We start from the raw sequence: 25544 nt of genomic DNA, 5'->3' as shown, positions 1-25544 counted from the left end.
GTGTTGAGGAGGAAGGAGAAGGCAAGGAAGATATACTACAAGTCCCTACATTCCAAGAACGGTGAAGGGCAAAAGAAGAAAGAAGAAGGTTAGTTAGAATCGTGGCAAAAACACTGAGCAATCAGACCTCGCCCTAGGAACATCTGTGCTAGGAGCTCAGGGTTATAAATTAGCAGCAAAATCAGTAGTCAATGCTGGCTGCAACCCACCTATTTGGGGGTGTTTGTGTTCTGGTCTCCATGCTACAGCTCCAGCATCAGCTTTGTAAAGGACTTCTTGCCAAAACCTTTGTTCCTGTACACTGTCTCTTTGCCAAAGATTCTTGCTACTGTCTGCTGTGAAGATTTGTTGTCAAATACTTTTGTTCTACGTCTGTTGAAAAACCTTGCATTGTTTTTGGACATTACCTTCTGTTTCTTTACTGGTGTTTGCATTATTATTATTATTATTATTATTATCATTATTATTATTTTGTTAAAGTAAAGCTTTTTTAGTTACTTCTATTCATGTTGTAAGACTGTTTCAGGAGCGAAACAGGACAGCCAGGGCACAAAGAACCTCAAGGAGGCCCTACATACTAATACAAAGATAGTGGCTTGTACCAAGCCCAGCTTGCTCTGCTCTACCCCAAACCACAACTGTGCTGTACAGCTAATTTTTGATCATCTGTCCAGTCTATCTAGAGTCTGAAAGAAAATTGGTCACTAGATAATCAAGTGAGGTCCCTAAAATTAAGAACCTTATGTCAGAAGAGTTCGGTTTTTATCTCATTACATATTACTAGACCCAGACCAGCCCATCATGATTAAGAGAATAAAAAAGTGCTAATATATAAAGCCGCAGAATGAGACTGAACCATTGCAAAAATGGGTTCTTTAAATACTAAAATTAACACAATACTATGAATTATTCAGCATAACAGCCATTTTATTAAATTTAATGAAAACTGAGGTCAATGAGTCAGTCTTATACTGAGATAGAACGGGAGCTCTTATGTACAAATCACGTATCTTTTGACATTTGAGCACCTTGTTGCTACATCTCTGTCTAATCCGAAGCCAACAACTGTGCTATATACCTAATTCCAATGAGTGGAAGCTTTTCTTTAATAAATATATTTTTTTTAAAAAGAAGGAAGCATAAACCTCATTCATCTTTGCACTCCTATGGCCTGGGTGGTAGACCCAAAGAATGGCAAGAGAACATTGGCAATTATGTTCTGTCCTCCCTGTCTATGGAGAGTGAGGGCAAGGTTCTCAATTTTCAAAATAGCTAACACCAGTTGCCTATAAAAATACAACCCCATCACATTACCTAAATTCCCCACTGTAGGACACTTCCTCAATACAGCTGGTATGGAGCCCACCGGATCTCATCCCACGATGTACAACTGCTTCCAGCGGGGTGCCATGCTGGATGTGTCAAGGAAGCGTGGTATGAGGGGAAAACCTGAACATGGGAGACTATCCATTTTCAGGTTAGGACTCATGGAGACAATGCAAGTGCATACCAAAAAGCTTAGTGGCATGTGATCGGCAAGAAGGTGGTGCGGGTGATGTGGGGCACAGGCAACAGATTTGCCCTGCTGCTCTACCTATTCCCACTATCCCCTGCATCTAGGACCTCAATATCATGAGGTCCTTAATGAGTAAGGGACATATAGGTACCCCCCCCCCCAAAGTTAAACATATGAGAATCATTTAAGGAATATTTGAAGGAGATCAAAATATTACTTTTCACTGAAAAATATTCTGCTGAGAACAAAGAGACCTACTCAGTACGCAGCTGATAACTTGATTTGAGTTCTCTTCCAAGATTACTTTGTCTTTGGTCTTAGATTTAAAAGCCAGAATAAATAACAGCTACTGCTGCACAAATTTTCAAACTAGTTCCTGGCACTTTTACAATGCCACAAGCATTCCACTGGGCAGATCTAGTCATCAGATTATATTATTTGGTTATAAAACAGAAAAGAAACAAATAAAAGGGAATAATATTTTGGATTATGTCAAGGACTCTCCTTTGAACAGCTGCTGCTCAATCGCATAGTCGTTTCCGATTCTTCGTGACCTCATGGACCAGTCCATCCCAGAGCTCCCTGTTGGCAGTCACCGCCCCCAGTTCCTTCAAGGTCAAGCCAGTCACTTCAAGGATACCGTCCATCCATCTCGCCCTTGGCCAGCCTCTCTTCCTTTTTCCTTCCATTTTCCCCAGCATCATGATCTTTACCAAGCTTTCCTTGTCTTCTCATGATGTGGCCAAAATACTTCAACTTTTCCTCTAATATCCTTTCTTCCAGTGAGCAGCTGGGCATTATTTCCTGGAGGATGGACTGGTTGGATCTTCTTGCGGTCCAAAGAACTCTCAGGATTTTCCTCCAGCACCAAAGTTCAAAAGCGTCCATCTTCCTTCGTTCAGCCTTCCTTATAGTCCAGCTCTTGCAACCATAAGTTACTATGGGAAATACCATTGCTTTGACTATGCAGACCTTCGTTGCCAGTGTGATGTCTCTGCTCTTCACTATTTTATCAAGATTGGCCATTGCTCTCCTCCCAAGAAGTAAAAGTCTTCTGATTTCCTGGCTGCAGTCTGCATCTGCAGTGATCTTCGCGCCTAGAAATATAAAGTCTGTCACTGCCTCCACATTTTCTCCTTCTATATGCCAGTTATCAATAGGTGTATTTGCCATGATCTTGGTTTTCTTGACGTTTAACTGCAACCCAGCTTTTGCACTTTCTTCTTTCACCTTGGTGATAAGGCTCCTCAGCTCTTCCTCACTTTCGGCCATTAGAGTGGTATCATCTGCATATCTAAGGTTGTCAATGTTTCTTCCAGCAATTTTAACTCTGGCCTTAGATTCGTCAAGCCCCGCACGTTGCATGATGTGTTCTGCGTACAAGTTGAATAGGTAGGGTGAAAGTATGCAGCCCTGCCATACTCCTTTCCCTTGAACCAGTCTGTTGTTCCGTGATCTGTTCTTACTGTGGCTGCTTGGTCTTTATACAGATTTCTCAGCAGACAGACAAGGTGACTTGGTATCCCCATACCACCAAGAACATGCCATAGTTTATTATGATCCATAGTCAAAGGCTTTAGAATAGTCGATAATGCAGAAGTAGATGTTTTTCTGAAACTCCCTAGCTTCCTCCATTATCCAGCAGATATTGGCAATTTGGTCTCTCGTTCCTCTGCCTTTTCTGAACCCAGCTTGTACATCTGGCAACTCTCGCTCCATGTATTGCTGGAGTCTTCCTTTGAACAGCACTAGGCTCAAAATGCCAAACCATCCAGTTACAACTCAGTTGTTTGGCTTTTACAGGAAAATGAGTAAAACACATTAGCTCTGTGGGTAGTGCTGCACAAAAGCAGTTTGATATTTAAAGAACTAAAAAAGTGTAAGCCTTCTTAGAGTATATTGTTTCCAATGGATCACGTCCTTTTAAAAATGGAAAGGAATTGGGGAGACAGGAAATCACAAATTATATTATGCATCTGATTAGGTTTATACATTCAAGTTTTGTTATAGTATACCTTGAGGTCACTTCTTTAGAAGTCTTCATAAACAAGGAAAAGTTGAGCAAAAATAACAGCTGGAGCCATATCAAGTATAACAATTTGTGGGTAATGATTTGGGACATACTGCATATAATCATGTATAAGTCTAGGGATCATAGTTTTAAAAACTATTAAAAACCCTGGTCAAGTTATCCATGGCTCAATGTACATGCTATAACTTAACTCTTAAAAAAAAACAGAAACCATCTCAGAAATCAGCTCCATCTCTGAGAAATGTGGTGAAAGGCAAAAGTTTAGTCTATCCTAGAACACTAAAGGACGCACCAACCCCCTCTGCTCTTTTAGTTGCAGCACTACTTTAGACCTTTTAAAATGCCTGGCTGGAAAAATGGTGGCAGCAGTTTTTTGATGCTTCCCCTCAGAGAGGTGCCAAGAGAGTGAAGTGGATCAGTACTACTGTTAGGTTCTCCCAGGATGGACTAAGCTCTCTCCCTTAGTCATACTACTCTGGTTCCTTTTTTGATAAGAGTTAGCCAGGAAATATCCTTTGTCTTATTCATAGGTCATATTAAAATGCATAATTTTAATTGCAAAACCTGCCCTCAACAAGTTTTAGGGCCATAATTATGGATTTTAAAGTCGATTTATATACAAGTATATGCTGTAGGCCTTTTATTGATAATCAGTATCTGAACACTCTTCTGAGCTTCACAAAATGACTTAAAATGGTCATTGTATCACCATCACTACTACTATCATTTACGCACAGTTATTTTGTATTAATTATATGTATACTGATATACACGGGCAGAGGCGGTTCAACCACCAGGCGAACCAGGCACTTGCCTGTGGAGCCATTCTGTTGGGGGCGCAGTTGAGGCACTTCCGGGTACACGCGCATGCGTGCATGCATGTGTGTGCACCCCCACCTACTCTTGGCTTTGGTCTGGGCCCGCTCACAGGCCGAAGCCTAGTGGGCCCAGAGACCAAAGCCGAGAGGAGGCGGGGGGTGCGCATGCATGCACGCGCACCCAGATACGCACCCCCGCCTCCTCTCGGCTTCAGTCTCTGGGCCCGATCGCAGGCCAAAGTCCAGCAGGCCCAGAGACCGAAGCTGAGGGGAGGCAGGGGGTGTGTGCACGCATGCACATGCACCCGGGCACACACACCCCACCTCCTCTCGGCTTCGGTCTCTGGGCCCGCTCGGCTTCGGGGCCTGCACCCGGCCTTCGGGGCCTGCACCCGGCCTTCGGGGCCTGCACCCGGCCTTCGGGGCCTGACCCAGGGCCAGGCCCACCTCCAGGGCCAGGCCCATACCTATGGCAGGCATCCTCTGAGGTTGTGAGATCTGTTGGAAGCTAGGTAAGTTGGGTTTATATATCTGTGGAAAGTCCAGGGTGGGATAAAGAGCTCTTGTCTGTTTGAGGCTAGTGTGAATGTTGCAATTGGCCAGCTTGATTAGCATTTAATGGCCTTGCAGAATCAAAGCCTGGCCGCTTCCTCCCTGGGGCATCATTGGTTAGGAGGTGTTAGCTGGCCCTATTTGTTTCCTGTCTGGAATTCCCCTGTTTTCAGAGTGTTGTTCTTCATTTAGGCTTTTCCTTAATCCCTCCTTATTATCCAACATTTTCGCTTATCCAATGCTTTTATTTTTCAGTGATTGGTTTTGGGGCGGGGGGCACCAAAATTCTTTTTGCCTACACTTGAAAATTACCTTGGGCCTGCTCTGTATACAGGGCTTTACAGAATAATGAAAAGGAGATTGGCTTTTGCAATCGAATCAGTGCAATTTACTGAGCCCAGGCCTCCTAACCCGAAGAGTGATTTTCTATGCTGTCACTTCCATATTTGTATACAAAAAATGCTTACAGATTAGTCGCTTGGAGAAATGAAAATTAATAACATTATCACATGCAGTATGCTTTCAGAAAATCACTGGAAGTAGCTATGGATTTGCAATAGTGTGTTCATAACAGTGAACACATTCTGAAAGTACAATACTCTGTTTTTATGCCTTGCTATTGTTACAACAGTAGCAATTTTCAATATACAGATTATACAGTTAAGTACTGAAATGTAGTGAAAGGAAGGAACCAAAAATCCTTCTGACTTGTCAACAGTGTAAAGGCACATGGCTTATAATCAAACTATTTCTGCCCATTATGGGTTTGATGTGAGACCAAGCAACAGATAGTCACTTTAGATCATGAAATGAACACCACTTGATAGGGTCTACTGGACTGAATAAAGTGAGGAAATCTGGCTATGCTATTTTTCTCTAATGGTCTGACTGGTCAGCCTAGTACTCTTTCCCATAATATTTAGAATATTGCTGTATCATTAAAATATCTAAAAAAATGATTTCAATTAAGCCACATAAACTATTCACCTTTAAAACAAACTGGTTTCAGATCTAGAATATGCTCATTTAAAAAGAACTGACCACCTATCAAATAAATTGGGTTAACAACTGGTAGTTTTCTATCAAAAAATTAAGCATATTTAAAAATTCTCTAAGTTCTATTATTTCATTGAATTTTGAGGACTTCAAGGACCAGATTATGAGTGGCAAGGGCCATCCTGGAACACTGTTGCGTCTTATTGGACACCTGAAAATCCACATAGCAAGAGTTTAAAAAATACTTTTTTGCATAATAGATACATGGAATTCAAAGCCTGAAGCAAAGTGTCTTGTCTACTGCAGCATTTTACTTGTATTCTTAATACAATTCTGAGTGGTTCTGACCTTAAAACTCCCTGAACATTTGCTCATTTAATGCTATTTCTCTTATTGTCCTTGTCAGTGCCTTTTCATCTTTCAGGATGCAGCCATGAATTCCTATAGCACACTGTTCAAATGTGCAGGTAACTACTATCAAATATAGGATTAAATGGACTGCAAAATGGGGAAGACAAGCCTGACTGATATGACGTTACAAACCATGCTTTTTTTGTACTTTATGCAATCAATCAAGCTTACGTTTCGTTAAATTGTGTTAATCTTCCATGATCACTACAAGCTTTAAAAACAGTTATCGGAACATTTGCTACAAATTATGTAAGGGGTACTCTAATAAATTATTTTTCATTCAACAGAGCCATCCCATCTTCAATAGAATATGATTAATGAATGCATGTATGGATAACACCTCTTCTACTGAGATTGTTGCAGCCTTATATAATTACTGTTTCCAGAAATATGTACATGCCCAAATGCATTATTCAGATGTGAATGCAACTGGAACTAGAGAAATATTCTCAAGGGAAAAGAAGCAACCCCATATATAGACACAGGTCTAAAGGATGTTATTAAATGTGCAATATTTCCAAATGCAATAAGACAAGCACAATTGCTAAATGAAGAACATCAGTGGTCAAAGGCCATTATGTAAGTCATTTTCCTCCATATTAAATCACAAAAAGCATAGTGCCACACATTGCACACACACACAAATAATGCCCACTAAATTGAGTACTAAATGCAGTTGTAAGAAAAAGCAAATTGACAGCTATTTCTACCATATTAAGCAGCAAAAGTTAAAATAAGAAGAAAAAGAACCATATCACAACAAAGTTCTATATAATCCAACATTCTGTTTCTAGTCTGATACTTTTAAAAAGCCCAAGGAGAGAAAATTAATGCAACAGCAGACTTCTGTTTGGCCCAAATTTGACAATTTTTCCTGGAATGCTCCTGTTTTCATTCAGAGATTGGCTCCGTCAGCAGTATTAGGCTACAACTGGAACTTCAAATATTACCAAACTTTTTTTTAATTTTAATTATTTCCAATGGGCAGCAGCTGGTGGAACTTTAAAAGAAATGTTACTTCCTGCATTGTAGTTCCGCCTCCAAATTCTTTTCTTCCACATACAGAAATTTTCAGCTAAAATTTTCCACTGACCTTCTGACTCAAGATGTTCCTGATTATACTCTGCATTAGATTGGAGATTCCCAATGTGTTGAGATAAACCTCTCAGAAAAAAGCAAACAAACATGTATGTTTGTTCAATTGTTTTCCGGTATCCTGCAGTAACCTATGGTCTCAGTGCAAACTTTCTTTCCTATCTGTTTAATTTATTTAGGATTAGGGTTCTATAACAATGACTAGAAAATCTAAAAACAGTGTTACTAGAGGCAGTTCCAATTGTTTTCCAATTAAATATGTTTTTTAACAAAAAGGAATTTTAATTAAGCTTTGTGCTTAAAATTCTCTTGCAGTTACTCACCTTGGTTCTATTATAATTTACCATTAATACTACAAGATAACACTCATTTGTGGTATTACAAAACAAAACACCCCAAACCTGAAGTGATGTCTCAGTGTAATTTCAGATTATCCCTTGATGTGCTATTTTTTGAATTTTTTTTGGTTAGTGATGCACATTTTATTTTCCTGCCAACAGAATTTTTAAAATCCTTTCCTACAGTGAAAAGATTTGAAAGCAACCTTTCCTCTAGGTCCCTTTGGTGAGATGACTTCAAACAATACAGAATCTTTCTTGTGAGATCAACGTTTGATCTGTATATAAACAATTTCGGTTACCTAATTATACAAGCCTTTGAGATGTAATTTTTTTTTTTGACAAAATAAAATACCAGCTCACCTTTGGACCTCAATAAGCCATGCGCCTTTATGTATAGTTCCCATTTAATGAGCCAAAATTGGCCTCTGAATTACATCATTTGAAGAGAACTATGTGAATAATTTTCAGTATCTTATGGCAGCATCATGCAGGCTCCAGCACATCAGTCTCAGAGTTCAATAAAATTTCCCACCACATTTAATCATAGTGTATTTCCAACAATTGATAAATTATGGTTAATGATAACCACTGGCCAAACAGAGTTGTTAATCCCAATTACAGTGGATGTACTGAACAGTAATAGTAATATTTGTTTAGTGGTTCTAAAGCCCATTGATTGAAAGTTCAATCACATCTGTTCAAATTGATATTAACAATTTGATTAAGATTTGTAACTAATTAGAATCCCCTTCTCAAATCTGGTGATAACAGTGAACTAACAGTAAATGACAAGATACACACACAACTTCAAGCATTTCACAGATGAAGCCTGACCAAGAAATATGAATGTGTGGGCATCATTGCAAAAATTATTAATAATGAAGAAATATTCAAGTTAGAAGAGGCTGCAGCACTTTTGCCTGAGCTTACTGGCAAGATTCTGCTATCTCTCTCCCCCCCCCCCCAATTTAATTGAGGGCAAATAATGTTTTCACTTTTAACTCAGTTTGCAGCAATTTAATTAAGTTGAGGACAAGGGGAACGGGAGGAGAAGAAAGAAACTGGGACATTATTCTTGTTATATGCCTTCAAGTTGTCTTTGGCTTACAACGATACTTAGGCAAACCTATCACAGGATTTTCTTAGCAAAATTGTTCAGAGGGTTTTTGATCTTAAGAGTGTGTGACTTGGTAGGTTACCCATTCTGTTTCCATGACTAAGTGGGGATTCAAACCCAAGTCTCCAGGATCATAGTCCAACACAGAGACCTCTTGGGAGGCATTTTAGAAGCAGCTAAAAAGTGGGAAAGCAAAGAATTAATTCAGAATTCCCTCACAAATCAGGGCAGCTGGAGAATAAATTATAAAAAATAGAAAATCAGAAAACTGTATCTAAGTTTCAGTGATGTTCCTAAGCTATACTAATACTCAGCATAAGTTGAATTATTAAAGCATCTCATTTAAGAAAAAGAATACAAGAAGAAAACTTTGGATTTCTTAAGTATGATAAAACATGATAAAATAATTTTTGTCTAGAAAGAGAGACAAAAAGTAAAAAAATAAAACTTCCAAACGTTTTGTTTCATTTTATTGTTATTTCTTCAATGCTAAACAGAATGATAAAAATAACACTATTAAAGACAATCATATTCTACAAACATGAAGCACAGTAATCATTTCAGGCTGAAATGCTTCACAGCAGTAGTTCTACTGAGGGGCTCCACAGTTCCCTCCTCCAAGCTTCCCTTCCTCTTTCTTGCTCCTCCTCCTGCCTGCCTCCCTCACCACCAAACGCTTTCCTCCTTGGCACTCTTGCCGCCAAAAATGTTTCTCCCTCAGCCCCCTGGCTGTCAAAAGTTATTTTCCTCACCTTCCTTGCTTCTGTAGATGTAAATAGGGTTTACCTTTTGACTTACATTATTTTGTATTGTTATATGGCACTGAATGTTTGTCTTTTTATTTGTTGTAAGCTACCCTGAGTCACCTCTGGGGAGATAGGGCGGGATAGAAATAAAGTTTTCATTCCTATCATTCATTCATTCCAAAACCTTACTTCCCTTACAACGCTCAGGGGGTGCTTTTCCTGCATGGCAGAAGGGGGTTGGACTGGATGGCCCTTGGGGCTTCTGCTAGTTCTATTATTATTATTATTATTATTATTATTATTATTATTATTATTATTATTATTATTATTGCTGGGTGGCCCTCTATTGGGGGTGCTTTGATTGTGCTTTTCCTGCACAGCAGAACGGGGTTGGACTGGATGACCTCGGGGGGGGGGGGGTCTTCCACCAAAATACAGTTAAGTTCATGTTGGTTAAAATTGTTCTTAATTTTAAATTTTGTATTTTTCTTTATTTCCTTTTTTCTTTTTTGAAAATGTCAAAACGTTTGCCTATGCCTGATATATATTTACATTATATATAATACAATATAAATTATAATATATAAACTTTTTTGGGACTTCACGAGAAATGTTTTCTTCAAAAAAAGCTCTACGGCTGAAAAAGTTTGAAAGCCCTTGTTTTACAGAAATATCCCAAATTAAATTCCATTGAAATTGGTGGATCTTACTTTTCAGTGTGGATGCATAGAATTGCACTGGCAATCAAACCAATGGAAACCATCATGTATTAAAAACACGAGCTTTTAATTCATAATTAAAAGGTGGAACCTCCTTAGAAATTTGAGTTATTTTCTTACAGTGAAGTCACAGTCCTCGGCTGAAAATAGTGCCATATTAGTAATGCACTGAATAATTTAGCCCAGTGTAAAACAAATTAGGACATGTTCCATTGTTCCTAAGATGGATGGCATAACAAAGAGCTGGGTATTTTAATATCCTTAATGTCAACTTAGAAAATGAGATTCTTCCTTAACCTTTCTGTTTCGTTCACAAAGATGAATGAATGGTCACAGGGCCTTACTGAAAAAAGCATAGTAATAGCTGAGGTGGTATTTCTGTCTGAAAAGAGCTTTATAAAAATCAGATTTTAAAAGGAAAAATGTATCTATGTGGCATGATTTAATGATGAATATGAAATAATGTAACCTAGATTCACTTACATTGAAGCTATTAATTTTTTTTAAAAAAAGATAAACATAGGAAATGATTCTATGCATTCTATTAAATACAACATTAGGTAATGCTCAGTTACTGATGGTACTTTAGTTTAGCAAGCTAAGAACTGCTTTAACTCTTTACTGCTTTAACTAAGTTTGGTTCACTGCTGGTTCCCATATCATATACATACGACTGTGGCTGCACATTGTAAGAAGCAATCAAACAATCTCAAATGATAGAAAACCCATTCCTTTTGTTCCTAAAACAACTGAATCTAGGTCTAAGGAGATATGGAAACAGTACATTCTGGTACAGTTGTTTCTGGTTGATTGTGAAAAACGTGACACTAACTGCAGACAAGAGCATTCTAAATAGTACTGAATATGTAAATGCTGACATCTCAATGTTGACATTTGAGTACTGAAAAAGAGGAGTCAGGCCCTGACATCTGGAAAACCTAGTTTCAGATGAAAACACAAAGTAAATGGGGATCAAGGACAGCTTCAGAAACAAGTCAAAGCAATTTTCAAGATGAAAGGAATGGATGATGGTGCTGGTAGGCTGTAATGGTCAGAAGCATGCTAGTTAGCACACCAAGCTACCATTTGTATTAATTGCTGTGTTGCACAGTGGTGGCAGAAAGGACAGAAGGGCTCTGAGTTTAGTTTCTCTCCATGGACATCATTCCTTCAGACCTTTTACTCTCACTGCCACTAGTGAAGCTGCTGTAGCATAGTGCACCATAGAGGAGAACATATATCTGTGGTAATTACCTAAGTTCATTATGTGGAAAGTTAAACATTATCAATGAAAAAATGCAGAAAGCTATGGAGAAGTAGCAACTAAGCTTCACAGTGCATGTATGAAGACAGAGTAGAATTTTAGTAAGTAAGTAGGGAGAAGATTATTATCTATTTTGATATTTTTTGTTCATGGGATTATTATCACATCAGGATCTTCACTGTTTTTCAAACTATATCAGTCTTCTCACAAAGAAACGTCCTAATGAAAGAGAATTGGAGAAGATCTTCCCAGCATTCTTATATTGCTGTTGTTGTGTCTTTTCAGACATTTTCCAACTCATGGTGACCTTAATGAAACTATCACTGTCTTTTCTTGGCAAGATTTGTTGGGAGGGGGATTTGTCATTACCTTCTTCTGAGGGGTCGGAATCACAGGATTCCACCACTAAGAGGAAATGCAAAGCCTAATATCCAGAATCATAGTTCCATGATCAAACCTCTAAATTGTTCCTGTACAAGTACTATCATTTAAACACAAGTGCACAAACATAAATAGTGAACTATTATTATTACAGAATGAAATTAGTACCTTCTGAATAACTCATATAGGATATAGAATTGTCAATTACTTTTGTTCTTGAATACCTTTATTACATTTTAAAGCAAGTGAAGACACAATTAAATCAAAAGCCAATCCCTTTTTTAAATAGTGTGTTTCTACATAAATGATTTGCCTGGATAACCATAAATCAACCATCAAATCCCACCACTGGTCTCGTTCTGACACAGTATTAAAAAACCTACATAATTACATGGATTAACTATTATGGAAAATATACCTAAAACTAATTTTGGCTTTCTAATTAGTGAGATCCTGATTAATTGCTATTATATCTCATTTCTTTCCAAACTTGGGAGATCAAGAACACAGGTACTCAGCAGTGCAATATGGTAGCAATCCTATAAACAGGTAAAATGTAGTTTGTTCCTAACTTTGAAATGATGGGGAGCAACAAAATCTCTATAATAGGTTCTATACAAAGGCCCAGACTCCAGATTTATTTAACTAAATTAATGCAAATATATGTGTCACAATGCATGTGCGAATTTGAAACACATTATCATTCACTTGGATATTTAGAATTGCAGAGGAGACTCAATACAATGCAATAGGAAGAACAAAGAAATGTCAACTGTCCTCTCATTTCAGACATTCACCGTAAACTATACATATCTCCCCAGTGAAAAGTCATTTTCTTCACTCTAGTTCAGGGTTCCCCAAACTAAGGCCCGGGGGCCGGATGCGGCCCTCCAAGGTCATTTACCTGGCCCCCGCCCTCAGATTTATAATATAATATATTGTATATACATATAATATTGATAATAATATTATAATGTAATACAATATAACACTAATAATAATACCATACAATAGTATTAATTATATATTACTAATAATATTACTAATAATATTACAGTATAGTGGTATAGTTCAATATAGTAATATATAATGCTAATAGTGTGCTATGCTAACAATATAACATATTGTATGTACATATAATTTGTAAGCAACTCTGAGTCCCCTTTGGGGTGAGAAGGGTGTGATACAAATGTAGTAAATAAATATAGTAAGTAAATAAATAAATTTTAGACTTAGGCTCGCCCAAAGTCTGAAATGACTTGAAAGCACACAACAACAACAATCCTAATTAACTTGACTATCTCATTGGCCATAAGCAGGCCCACACTTCCCATTGAAATCCTGATAAATGTATGTTGGTTAAAATTGTTTTTATTTTTAAATATTGTATTGCTCTTTTATTGTTATTTCATTGTTGTTATTGTTGTTTTTGCACTACAAATAAGACATGTGTAGTGTACATCGGAATTTGTTTGTATTTTTTTCAAATGATAATTTGGCCCTTCAACAGTTTGAAGGATTGTGGACTGGCCCTCTGCATAAAAAGTTTGGGGACCCCTGCTCTAGTTAGTAGAGGGCAAAATTTCAGTGTACACCAAGAATTATCCACCACTGAAGAAATAGAGGTGAGACGTACTCTACAAACATTTCAGTTTGGCAGGGACAGTCTCAGTTAATCCCCTGTTGTACTGCTTTTTGAGATACTTAAAAAACATCTCAGTTTCTCGCTCTTCCTCTCTTTCCCCTGTGTCCTCAGCTTACTTCAATTGCTGTAAACAAAGATAGTTTGCACACAATTAACTCAGAGGCCCCCGGTGGTGCAATCGGTTAAACCAGGGGTCCCCAAACTAAGGCCCGGGGGCCGGATGCGGCCCTCCAAGGTCATTTACCTGGCCCCCGTCCTCAGTTTTAGACTTAGGCTTGCCCAAAGTCTGAAATGACTTGAAGGCACACAACAACAACAATCCTACTTAACTTGACTATCTCATTGGGCAGAAGAAAGCCCACACTTCCCACTGAAATCCTGATAGGTTTATGTTGGTTAAAATTGTTTTTATTTTTAAATATTGTATTGTTCATTCATTTACTAATATTGTGCTATGGTAATAATATAATATATTGTGTATACATATAATATTGATAATAATATTATAATGCAATAGAATATAGTACTTATTTATTTATTTATTACAGTATTTCTTCCCTCACCCAGTAGGGGACTCAGGGCGGCCAATAATAATAATACAATGTAATAATATTGTATAATATAATAATATTAATTATATATTATATATTAAATGTAATATTACTAATAATAATATGGTATAGTGCAATATAGTAATATATAATGCTAATATTGTGCTATGCTAATAATATAATATATTGTATGTACACACAACTTGTAAGCTGCTCTGAGTCCCCTTCAGGGTGAGAGAGGGTGGAGTATACATGTAGCAAATAAATAAATAAATGCTGTTGAGGGATTCTTTGCACTATAAATAAGACATGTGCAGTGTGCATAGGAATTTGTTTTTTTTCTTTCTTTTCCCAAATGATAATTCGGCCCCTCAACAATCTGAGGGACCATGAACCGGCCCTCCACTTTAAAAGTTTGAGGACCCCTGGGTTAAACCCTTGTGCTGGCAGATTGCTGACTTGAAGGTTGGGTTGCTGACCTGAAGGTTGCTGGTTCAAATCCAACCGGGAAGAGCGTGGATGAGCTCCCTTTGTCAGCTCCAGCTCCATGTGGGGACATGAGAGAAGCCTCCCACAAGGATAGTAAAACAACAGAACATCTGAGTGTCCCCTGGGTAATGTCCTTGCAGATGGCCAATTCTCTCACACCAGAAGCGACTTGCAGTTACTCAAGTTGCTCTTGACATGAAAAAAAAAAACTTAGAGGGGAGTAGAGGGTTGAATCTTGCCTTCCCCAGTAGCCCTAGGTAAAAGGAAACAACTGCAGCCTCTCCTAGCTTGTGTGCTTTTCCTCACTGGCAACATTTGCCATCTCGACCAAACTCTGATGTTGCTTAACTAGCCACGCATGTACCAGTTTTTACCTGTGAAATGTTGGCAAGCATGCCAAGTGTATGCACACAAAGATTTGGATGGGGGACAAAATATACAAAGAGTACACTGAAAGTGGTATTACACACACTATGCATCCTGAAATATACTAGTAAACATTCATGTTCATGTATAAGTCCAAAAATTTTAATCAAAAACTGATTTAAAAAACCTGGGTTGACTAATCCATAAGTCAATGTGAGTACTATATCTCAACCCCTATCAAAGAAGGAACCATTCCCTTCTCTGAGTAGAGTGGCAAAAGGTAAGAATTTAGTTCATTCTGGGAGACCTTAAAAGAAGCATCAATACACTCTACTCTCTCTCTCTGCACCCCAACTTCTGCCCTGTTTGAATCCCTGGGAGAGAAATGACAGCAGTGTCCAGGGGTGGCTGGCACTGGTCCTGTCTCCTCTTTGCAGAATGACTTATCCATAGGTCATACCAATATCCATATTTTGGCTCCAATATAAGCTCTCAATTTATACATAAGATTGACTTATGACCAGGTATATACAGCAATATATTCCTTTATAAGAGACACTGTGTTTTCAAGAAACATCTTTTGAAAATTATTTCAAAACAATAATAAAATAACTGATGGGATATATAATAGATTGACGGGATGAACCATACCTAGCTTGACCAAATGTAAGGTCCATGACAGGAGACAATACTAAGTTACTTAAATTACTTAATATACAATTTCTAGATTTTGCATAGCAGCATCTCAGAGCATTAATTTAAGGACCTGAACTAGGACTCTGTTATTTTTCATTCTGGAAACTAGTTAAAATAATGTGCCAGATTAGTATTCTGTTCCAATATATGGATTTGCTTTGATTCATTGGCTTTCAACCCTTTGTGAGGCACCTCCACATAAAAGGAAAAAAGGCCTTTTTAGTCCACAGGATGTGTGTTGCCTAGATGTCTCTCCAAATAAAATGACAACTGAGCCAAGCAGACCACAGCAACAACAAAAGCCCTCAACACCTGCAGAAGGTCTGTGACAACATAAGCCTCCACAAAAATGTATCAAGGCAACCAATCCATGATGACAAAAGGCTGATCTAATTATAAAGTTAAATTACAGGGTCCTTATAAAGAAAACACAATAACAGCAATGAGCCTGGAAGTGGCTAAGTTCCCACCAAAATCATCCCTATTAGCATCTATTCATGACTTGAATTATGCCTTTTTATCTCTGCATAACATTCAGCATTTACTTACCATTAAATTTGTGGAGCACTGCAACTTTCTGCTGACATTAATTCATCTGCCCAAAATAGAAGACTCTAGCCATTCAGATCATTATTTCCAAGGGTTTTTTTTTCTTCAGCTTTATAATAGCAAGAAACCTCAGAAGCAGAGGCATGATGACTGGGAGCAGCGTTTTCGAAAAAGCAGATAGGTAGTCACTTGATCTAACCATAGAAAAGGGGTCTCCTACCTTGAAAACAAACATTTCCCGGCGAAGAATAGCAAGAGTGTTAAAATTTCCATCACAGATGTTGGGTTTGGCTCCAGGATAGGGAGGCTTGTCTCCTGGGGGTTGCCGGGGAGGTTTGGGTCTGTCATTCTTTCGTGGGTCGACGGGGGGGACAGAACGATGTGGGGGCACTGTTGGCAGAGGTTTTGTTGGTGGTGAGATTTTGTCAGGTGGACCTGTTTGGAAAGAGATAAGCATAGCATCAGACAACTCTATATGTCCTGTGTAGTATTCAGTTTATGTGGTGGTAAATGAGCACCAAAATAAAATGTATTAAATAGACAATTTTATACTGACAAGATGCTAAATGAAATGAACTGAGAAAACAAAGTAACTGTGACCTCTACATATTTTGAGTGTATTTGAGTCTGTATTCCCAGTTACACAAATTAACTGAGATAGACATGTTCAAACTTTAATCTATAGTTAAGCTTAACTTAATTAATCACACTGAGTAGTTGATTAAAGCTTACAGCTCCACAACATTTCCTATCTTTTTTCTGCTCTCTTTTTAAAATAATTGCCTGAACTTCTTGGTTGTAGAGATAAGTTTTAATCCACTGTGCATAAATTCCAATGCCAACATATTTCCTTCTTACCATGAATTGGTAAATTGACAAATTGGAATTAGTTGCAAGCTTCAAGGCCAGGCTACTCAGACTGGATTAATTAGGTGCAATAAAATTTGTATAATTTGGTTGAGGTTTGTGTGTTCAGTATCTGGGTTACTGAATTTTTGCTCTTTTGGTATGCTTTAAGTCATCAGTAGCTCTGGTTATTTTACAGTCTCCTGCAGAGAATAGGCAAACTATCCTTATGATTGCAACTATAGCAATACTAAGAGATTTTTATAAAGTGTAATAGCTGTAGAAAAATAGAGAAGACAAAGAAATCTAGAAACAGAAGGGAAGTGATAAATAGGACAATGAAATTGCAGACAAGGTCCTATTTTATTACTTCAGTTTACAATTATAATGTTGCCCAATGAATAAATAAATGTCTCAGCAAAATTGCATGAAAAACTCGGGGCTATGACTGTTTTTATTGTTGTTTTTATTGTTATTTTAAAGCTAATTGTATTGTTTTAATCTATTTCTATAAACCGCTCCGAGCCAAACTGGGAGTAGCGGTATACAAGTCTAATAAATAAATAAACAAATAACTCTCTCGGTGTGCCTGTGCTATTGAGGCGGAAAAACAAGAAGATGCTTCAGAACAGAGATGCTTCAGGCCGAGGGGTTTTTTCAGTGTGATAGCAAAGGTGACTAAACTGAGGAGAGGAAGCAACTGCTGTTTTGATTTTTGGTGGGAAAAAAGGATTTTCCTCACCTGTTTTACAAGGGGTGGAATGAGAGGGAGCAAGACATAAATACATACAGTACATACCCACACGTGAAATTTGGACTTGTACAATCTAGGCATTTGCCATTTGTTATTTTGCTATGCTGCTGAATTTTTTATGATTTGTATTTCAACCCTTTGAAATTTGAGCACTATTAAACTGTTGGATTTTGTGAATTTTAATTATGCTTTGTTATTTTGTTGTAAGCCTTGAATCTAAAATTGGAAAGAAGGTGCAAATCAATATTTATTATTATTACTATAATTGATAGTGAGCAAAACCCCCCAAAATTTCTTCACCTGTATAATATTCCAGCTAAATATTTTAAAACAAATCACATTCTTGAATCTATCATGGCAGAGAAAGATAGGGGACAAGGAAAAGGAAGTCTGTGGCAGCAACAGGCTATATATGCTTTGAAAATGCTAAATCCAAACTAAATCCATCACTACTGTTTGCTAGTGATGTCATGCCTAACTCCCCAAGGGCAATAAAATTCTTCAAAGCCTAGCTTACAGCTGCTAGAAACTGGTATTTAGTATAAAGGCAAAATAACCTTGTCTAGCCCTTCTGTCTAGACTCTAACTCATGAGGTCATGAGAAACACCTCTTCCTTCTTAACCACATAGAAGAAACCCAACTGTTTAATTTCCTCTGTGGAGTAGCTGGGATGTGATAGTGCTCACAATAGGTAATAGAACTCTTCTATCTTATTGTGACCATATCAGCAGGAATCAACACCTCTGATTCCTAACACCTAGTTCACCAGCCTTAAAAAATACAGAAACATGTTCTTGGGAAACTGCAAGACAAATCTTCCTCCTGATCCAAGCAAGCTGTAAGCTAAACACACACAAATACCAACAGAATACAAACAAACAAAAGGAATAAGAGGTAGAGAATTGTGAATTGTAATATGTAAATAAAAATCACTTTAAAGTAAAGATTAAATGAGGAATTTAAACAATGTTTAATCAAATATTAAAACAGAAGTCGGTGATGCATAAAAACAAATATCAGAAGGTGACTATTTAAAAAAAATAATAGGACCGAACTTTAGATCACCTTGGTATATGAAAAACAAATGACAAATGTATTTCCAACCTCTGCCAGCATCTGTTTGCTTAAATGTCCCTCCACAGTGTCAATTACCTTCAGAGACATATGTAAAATATTTAGGATAATCTGAGCAAAATCTGTGTGCTTTGATGATCAAAGGAGATTGGGGGCTATCACTACCTTAGCACTGGCATGAGTTCTGAATAAATACTGTTTTTCATTTTTAAGATTATTTTTTATATCTCAAGATAGAAACATGAGGACAACATGTCTTAAAGATCAAGGCCAATATCCTGTTTGACACTAGTGTAGTGTAAATGTACTCTTACTAATTTGTGCGATGTTGCTACACTGCACGAGAAATTATGAGACAGGAATTATTATTGTTTTCATCATCATCATCATCACCAATCACTCCACCTTTTCCCGGGATTATGATTTCTAGGTAGGATTCATATAGACAAGCAGAATTGCTCACTAACCCTGGATGCAAGTGATAAAATCTGCTCCGGGTAATACCTTTCTGAAAGCATCAAGGAATTAGAACCAGAAGTATAAATACAGAACAGTATTCCATCCCAAGTTTTTCTCTTCTTTTTCATAACCCTGTATGGATTCTGTAATAAGCATGAATGAAAATGATAATGTCCACATTTTTAATTATGTATCATATCATATGCATGGTCATCTCAGTACAAAATCCCACTGATTCAAAGTTGATAGCTGTATTTATTTAGGATAAATCATGCTTTACTGCATATCTGGAGGTTATGTGTTGGTGAGCTATCCCATTAATACAAACGGAAGGAGATTTATATGCATAAAATGGGCAATCTTAAACAGAATGCACAGTTTTAATAGACAGACAAACAGATTAAGGACCATACCATAAATCTTTTGGATTCCCTGCAAATCATCATTAGGTAGTTTGAAGTTGTCTGTTTCCATGTACTGGTAAAATGGAGCCATGATGGCAGTAGGATCATTGGAATGCTCCAAGCCTAGTGCATGCCCCAGTTCATGAACTGCAACTAGAAACAAGTCATTTCCTGGAAAAAAGAAAATAATTGTTTATGATTACTTTATTGTTAAGTTATTTGGCACAAAGTTCCATTAAACTGATTTCACATTAAAGTTGGCTGATATTTTTGTACTAGCTTATGTGTAATGCCTCTGGGTGCTCACTCAGCCACCAAACCATAAGTTACTCTCATTCTCTTTACCTCACAATCTTTAAAATCCTGTACTGGGTTGTGTAATGGTGCCCTAAGGTCACTTTAACAATGGATGAGCAGGTGTGGGTTTGATCTGGTAATGTTTGACAATTCTTACTTTAGCCTTTTAAGTAAAGGTCTTTCAGGCAGCAGAAGAAATCAATAAAAGACAAAGGTTTACTGACTTACAATCAGACTTAACATCTAACATGTAGCATGAAATGTTCAGCATCTAACATCCAGCATGTAGCATATGCAGTGCAACAAATAATAAAATAACATCTTTCCCTTGACCACTTTAGCACTTCACAACACTTTCACCTCCAAATAATTACATTTCTATTTTCACCTGACATTCTTTTATCTTATCTAGTTCTTTTTATAACTCGGGGTTCTTTTACATTACAAAATAATAGCAATATGATTCCATTTTAGCTGTCATCGCTGCATCCTCTGGAATCTCAGGGCTGGAAGTTTGGTGAGGCCTCTGAATCTTCCTCATTAACTGCAAATTCCAGGACAGGACAGAACCATAACTAAGAAAGTTGAAATGTTATCACAGATCTATAACGGTATAGTGTAAAAAAATAGAAATCCCTTTTTTATATATGCTCTATCTTACCATTGAACTAATTCTCCTTTTATATATATTTTTTCTACCTTAGCGTCTGCATTTTCAGAGCTGTTGTTGTCCGCCTCCATTAAGGTCATGAAGGCTAATTATTCAGCCTTCTTCACATGTACTTCCCAAGCATCAGTTGTCCAATATTGTAATTAAGATTAAGGTTTATACCCATGAAACATGATGGTAAAATAAAAACCAATTAGTCTGAAAGGTGCTGCCACTTTTCTTTTTTCGCACTTTCCCTTCCACTCTAGCCTTTTAAAACATGCATTCCTATAGTAAAACAACACAAATAAGGAACTCACATAAACTAGTTCAAATCTATTCTTTCAATGGCACTGTTGTTCAGTCTGAACAGTTGACTGGTTTGACTCAAACCCAGTCCAAACTGCCCTGAAGTCCCAAGATACTCTGAAGTTTCCAGCAAACAACAAAGTATCCCCCACAGCTTTGCTAAAAGTGGGGAAAAGTTGAATTAAGCAAATAAAAATTAACTGTAAAGCACTGTGTATAATGAAGACAGCTAGCAGTCTATTCATGATAAGTATGTTTTTTTTTGTTATGGTAGAAGAGCCCTCAGTTTATGAAAACTTGTGCCTTCAACTTAATGACCAATATGACAATATGGTGATATCTTTCACTAATTCCTCGTGTGTTTTCTTTGCATTTTAAAAATAAGTTTACAAATAATTTTAAACTGTACTCTATAATTCTCAGATGCAAATCAGCAAGAATAGGAATTATCGAGTAATCTTGACAGTTATGTCTCCAAAAAGTAACATTTATTTTCAAACATCCCAAAGAATTGTGCTTATCTCTTGCCCTTTCACAGTAATAGCTACATCCCAAATCTCTTTTTTAAAAGTAGCTGTTTTACCATTATGAATCCATACCATTTTAGCTGCACTAAAGAGATTAAGATTGTAACTTTTAAATAGCTGAAAAGAAAAATAGGGTATTGTCTTAATTAACATACAATGTCTCTTATTATTTATTTATTTATTTCCAATATTTCTATCCCGCCCTTCTCACCCGAAGGGACTCAGGGCGGCGTTATTACCGAATGATTATCTAAAAAATAACCAAATCAACCCCTATGTAAATTAATATATTCTTCTTTGAAAAATACACAACATCTCTGAAGTACAAAGAAAAACCTAAAAAGAACACTTTATTTTTGTGAAGCTTAGGCATCACCTGAGTCAAACATTGTATTCAAATTGGGGAACAGGACTTCAATCTTTTCATGGCTCAGGTTTACTAAGTGGGTTTACCAGTATAATTGTTACATGATGTTTTCAAGATACTGAATAACAGAAGATAGAGGTTTTTATAAAAGAAATCCAACTTCTGTTTTTCTCTCATGAAACATTCCCTGAAAGCACCATTTAATCTGGCAGAGTTCAAGATCATCCTTCCACTTTACAGCATATGGGTACAGACTAAATTGATTGAGTGTTTACAATGATGAGAAAGTCATTCAAGGGGAATTTCAATAGAAATTGAATTGACATGTCCTTGCTTCAGAGTTTAGATGGTCAGTTTCCTCCTAGAGCTATGTCTCTGAGCTATCTCGTTGTCCATATGAATCTACATAGGAGGCTGATATGCAAGACAAATTTATTCTCCTTCACTACAAATCTGTCTGCCTGCAAAGTTCTGTGCAGACCAGCAAATCAAACATTTCCCTCCCTAATAAATTTAGTCCAAAGGAAAGTACACTCTTAGCTTGTTATTTCATGTTAACCAGTACTGTCTTAACATAAAGGTCATTGTAAACTACCAAAATGCAATAAATTATGAGGAGTTGGTAAGATAAAACTTATGTAAGTTCCATTTGTTTAAGGAGTATACTCTGGATTTGGGCCTATGAGAAAATAAACAAACTATGGCTTTGGCTTGTGCTTTGTTTAGCATGTTGTCTAGATGGAGGTGCTTTCTCTTCTAAACAATCCAGGGTTTATTCTTCCCTTGTTTCTCATTGGTAAAGGGAAAGAGACCAGAAAAGGGAATTTATTTAGTTTGGGTGCCACACTAAAGAAAACAAACCGATTCAATAAATATTAATCAATCATGCTTTAAGCAGGAACAACAGGGCAACAGATACCAGTACCATGCTTAGAATCGATAAACCAGTGTTCTCAGGCCAACATACTTCTGTTGCCAACATGAGATAAAAGTTTATCAAGTAGAGATTTAGATCAGTGGTCCTCAAACTTTTAAAGCAGAGGGCCGGTCCACAATCCTTCAGACTGTGGAGGGGCCGAATTATCATTTGGAGAGAAAAAAACGGACAAATTCCTATGCACACTGCACATGTCTTATTTGTAGTGCAAAACAACAACAATGAAAGAACAATACAATATTTAAAAATGAAAACAATTGTAACCAGCATAAACCTATCAGGATTTCAATGTGAAGTGTGGGCCTGCTTCTAGCCAATGAGATAGTCAAGTGAATTAGGATTGTTGTTGTGTGCTTTCAAGTAATTTCAGACTTTGGGCAAGCCTAAGTCTAAAATTATTTATTTATTCATTTACTACATTTATTTATTACATTTATATCCCACTCTTCTCGCCCTGAAGGGGACTCAGAGCAGCTGTATGTACATACAATATATGATATTATTAGCATAGCACAATATTAGCATTATATATTACTATATTGAACAATACCACTATACTGTAATATTATATGTAATATATAACATATAATTCATATTATTATATGATATTATTATTAATATTCTATTGTATAACATTATAATATTATTATCAATATTATATGTATATACAATATATTATATTACTAAAAATGATATAAAAATATTATATTATAAAACTGAGGGCGGAGGCCAGGTAAATGACCTTGGAGGGCTGCATCCGGCCCCCAGGCCTTAGTTTGAGGACCCCTGCACTATACTGTAATATTATATGTAATATATAACATATAATTAATATTATTATATGGTATTAGTATTATATTGTATAATATTATTATATTATTATCAATATTATATGTAAATACAATATATTATTTAAATGATATAAAATATTATATTATAAAACTGAGGGCGGGGGCCAGGTAAATGACCTTGGAGGGCTGCATCCGGCCCCCAGGCCTTAGTTTGAGGACCCCTGCACTATACTGTAATATTATATGTAATATATAACATATAATTAATATTATTATATGGTATTAGTATTATATTGTATAATATTATATTATTATCAATATTATATGTAAATACAATATATTATTTAAATGATATAAAATATTATATTATAAAACTGAGGGCGAGGGCCAGGTAAATGACCTTGGAGGGCCGCATCCGGCCCCTGGGCCTTAGTTTGGGGACCCCTGATTTAGATAATCAGAGAAGAAAAATGGAAAGAGACAAAAAACCCCCACTAAAGTCAGATAATAATTATTTATTTATTTTAATTGAGCAGCCAAATACACACAACTATTTATACACACAACTATTCTAACCTGTAGGAGTGATGGTTTGGCTGAAATAAATGAGGACGACACGTTCGTTTTAGATACCTTACCATTTAATGTTGTGGTTTTGATAAGCAGCCTGTCCCAATAGAAGTCAGGAAATGTTTTTACCAAGAGGTGTATGTGTGTTCATTCAAAATAGTAAACACTATTCCTGTGCTGGTCAGATGCTACTGAAATGATCAATGACTTCCATAAGAGCCAAGCTTGATCAATTCCATTTAAGCTCACCTGCTGACATGCATCATTGCCATACCAGAGTCAAAAAAGTAAATGGTGTTGTATTTTAAAAAATTTCTAGCCTGGAGTCTCCCCCTCGCTTGTTATATCTCATTGACACATACGATATATCCACAGCTGAGACACTGGCTTCCCCCAGGAGATTCATTTTGGAGATTCTGCTGGTTCAGGTTCCTGAGGCACAGCTTGGTTGCAGTGTGTCAACTGAACTGGCAGCAATGTGAAATTTACTAGAAGCTGATCTCTGCAGTTCAACAGAGGTTGAGGATTTTCATAAATTTCTCTTGGCTGCTAACACACCATCCATATGAGAGAAATGACTGAATTCAACCAGTATAGATTTCAAGTACATTTAACATGAGCCCTCTGTTTCTATCACACTTCAAAATCAATTCAGAGAGGATTAATTTATTTTACCAGAAACAATCCAAAGAATTAGACTAAGCTTTTGAATTGGGGAGGCCGTAGAAAAGGACTGCGGAATCATCAGAAAACACATTTATCCACAACAGGCAAACATTACACAATGCAAATATTCTACGATAATGCACACAAAATCTGTTCCAGTTCTTACTTCTAAGAGAGAATTAAGATAGAGGATCTGTAAATTCTTCATATATTCAAAAGTGTGCATTAGTCATGAGCTTGTAATAAGGGCACTGTTCTGTCCTGAAATTCAAGTAATTAACCTTGATTTTATCCTATTTTTGCTGGAGACATGAAGAGCATATTAAAAAGGAAATATATTTAGAGGATTTTCATAGAAGCCTGAAAGGTTTTCTCTGTAAGAAACCATTTGCCTCTTAGCTATGAATGTGTGGGAATACCAGAGGAGAGAGACGATTAGCTTTTATGCCCTGCATTTTATAAGCCTTTTTGACAAAGCACAGAAATTGCCCTTCCCCAGGATGTTTACAAGGATTTGCCTCTAGTAAAATGTACTGATCTGTAACCTTCCTAGATGTCTTCACATCCCTAATGTTGATTCATTCAATCTAATTTAATCCTTGATTAAAT

The 25544-nt window shown here is 36.9% G+C and overlaps 1 protein-coding gene across 3 annotated transcripts in view; it reads right to left on the bottom strand.

Annotated features, from left to right (window-relative positions):
- The window catches only part of mmp16 (matrix metallopeptidase 16), a 215524-nt gene that overhangs the window by 46954 nt on the left and 143026 nt on the right, over positions 1–25544 (bottom strand). For all 3 annotated transcript variants that reach the window (XM_062980199.1, XM_003219534.4, XM_062980200.1), the window contains 2 exons: positions 19832–19993; positions 16505–16719 (listed from right to left, as the gene is read on the bottom strand). In XM_062980199.1, the coding sequence (XP_062836269.1) occupies positions 16505–16719; positions 19832–19993 (377 nt within the window). The remainder of the gene's footprint in view (positions 1–16504; positions 16720–19831; positions 19994–25544) is intronic.

This window comes from Anolis carolinensis, chromosome 4 (genome assembly GCF_035594765.1).
Source record: "Anolis carolinensis isolate JA03-04 chromosome 4, rAnoCar3.1.pri, whole genome shotgun sequence".
Classification (NCBI taxonomy): domain Eukaryota; kingdom Metazoa; phylum Chordata; class Lepidosauria; order Squamata; family Dactyloidae; genus Anolis; species Anolis carolinensis.
This window is presented reverse-complemented; position numbering and strand designations above follow the sequence as displayed.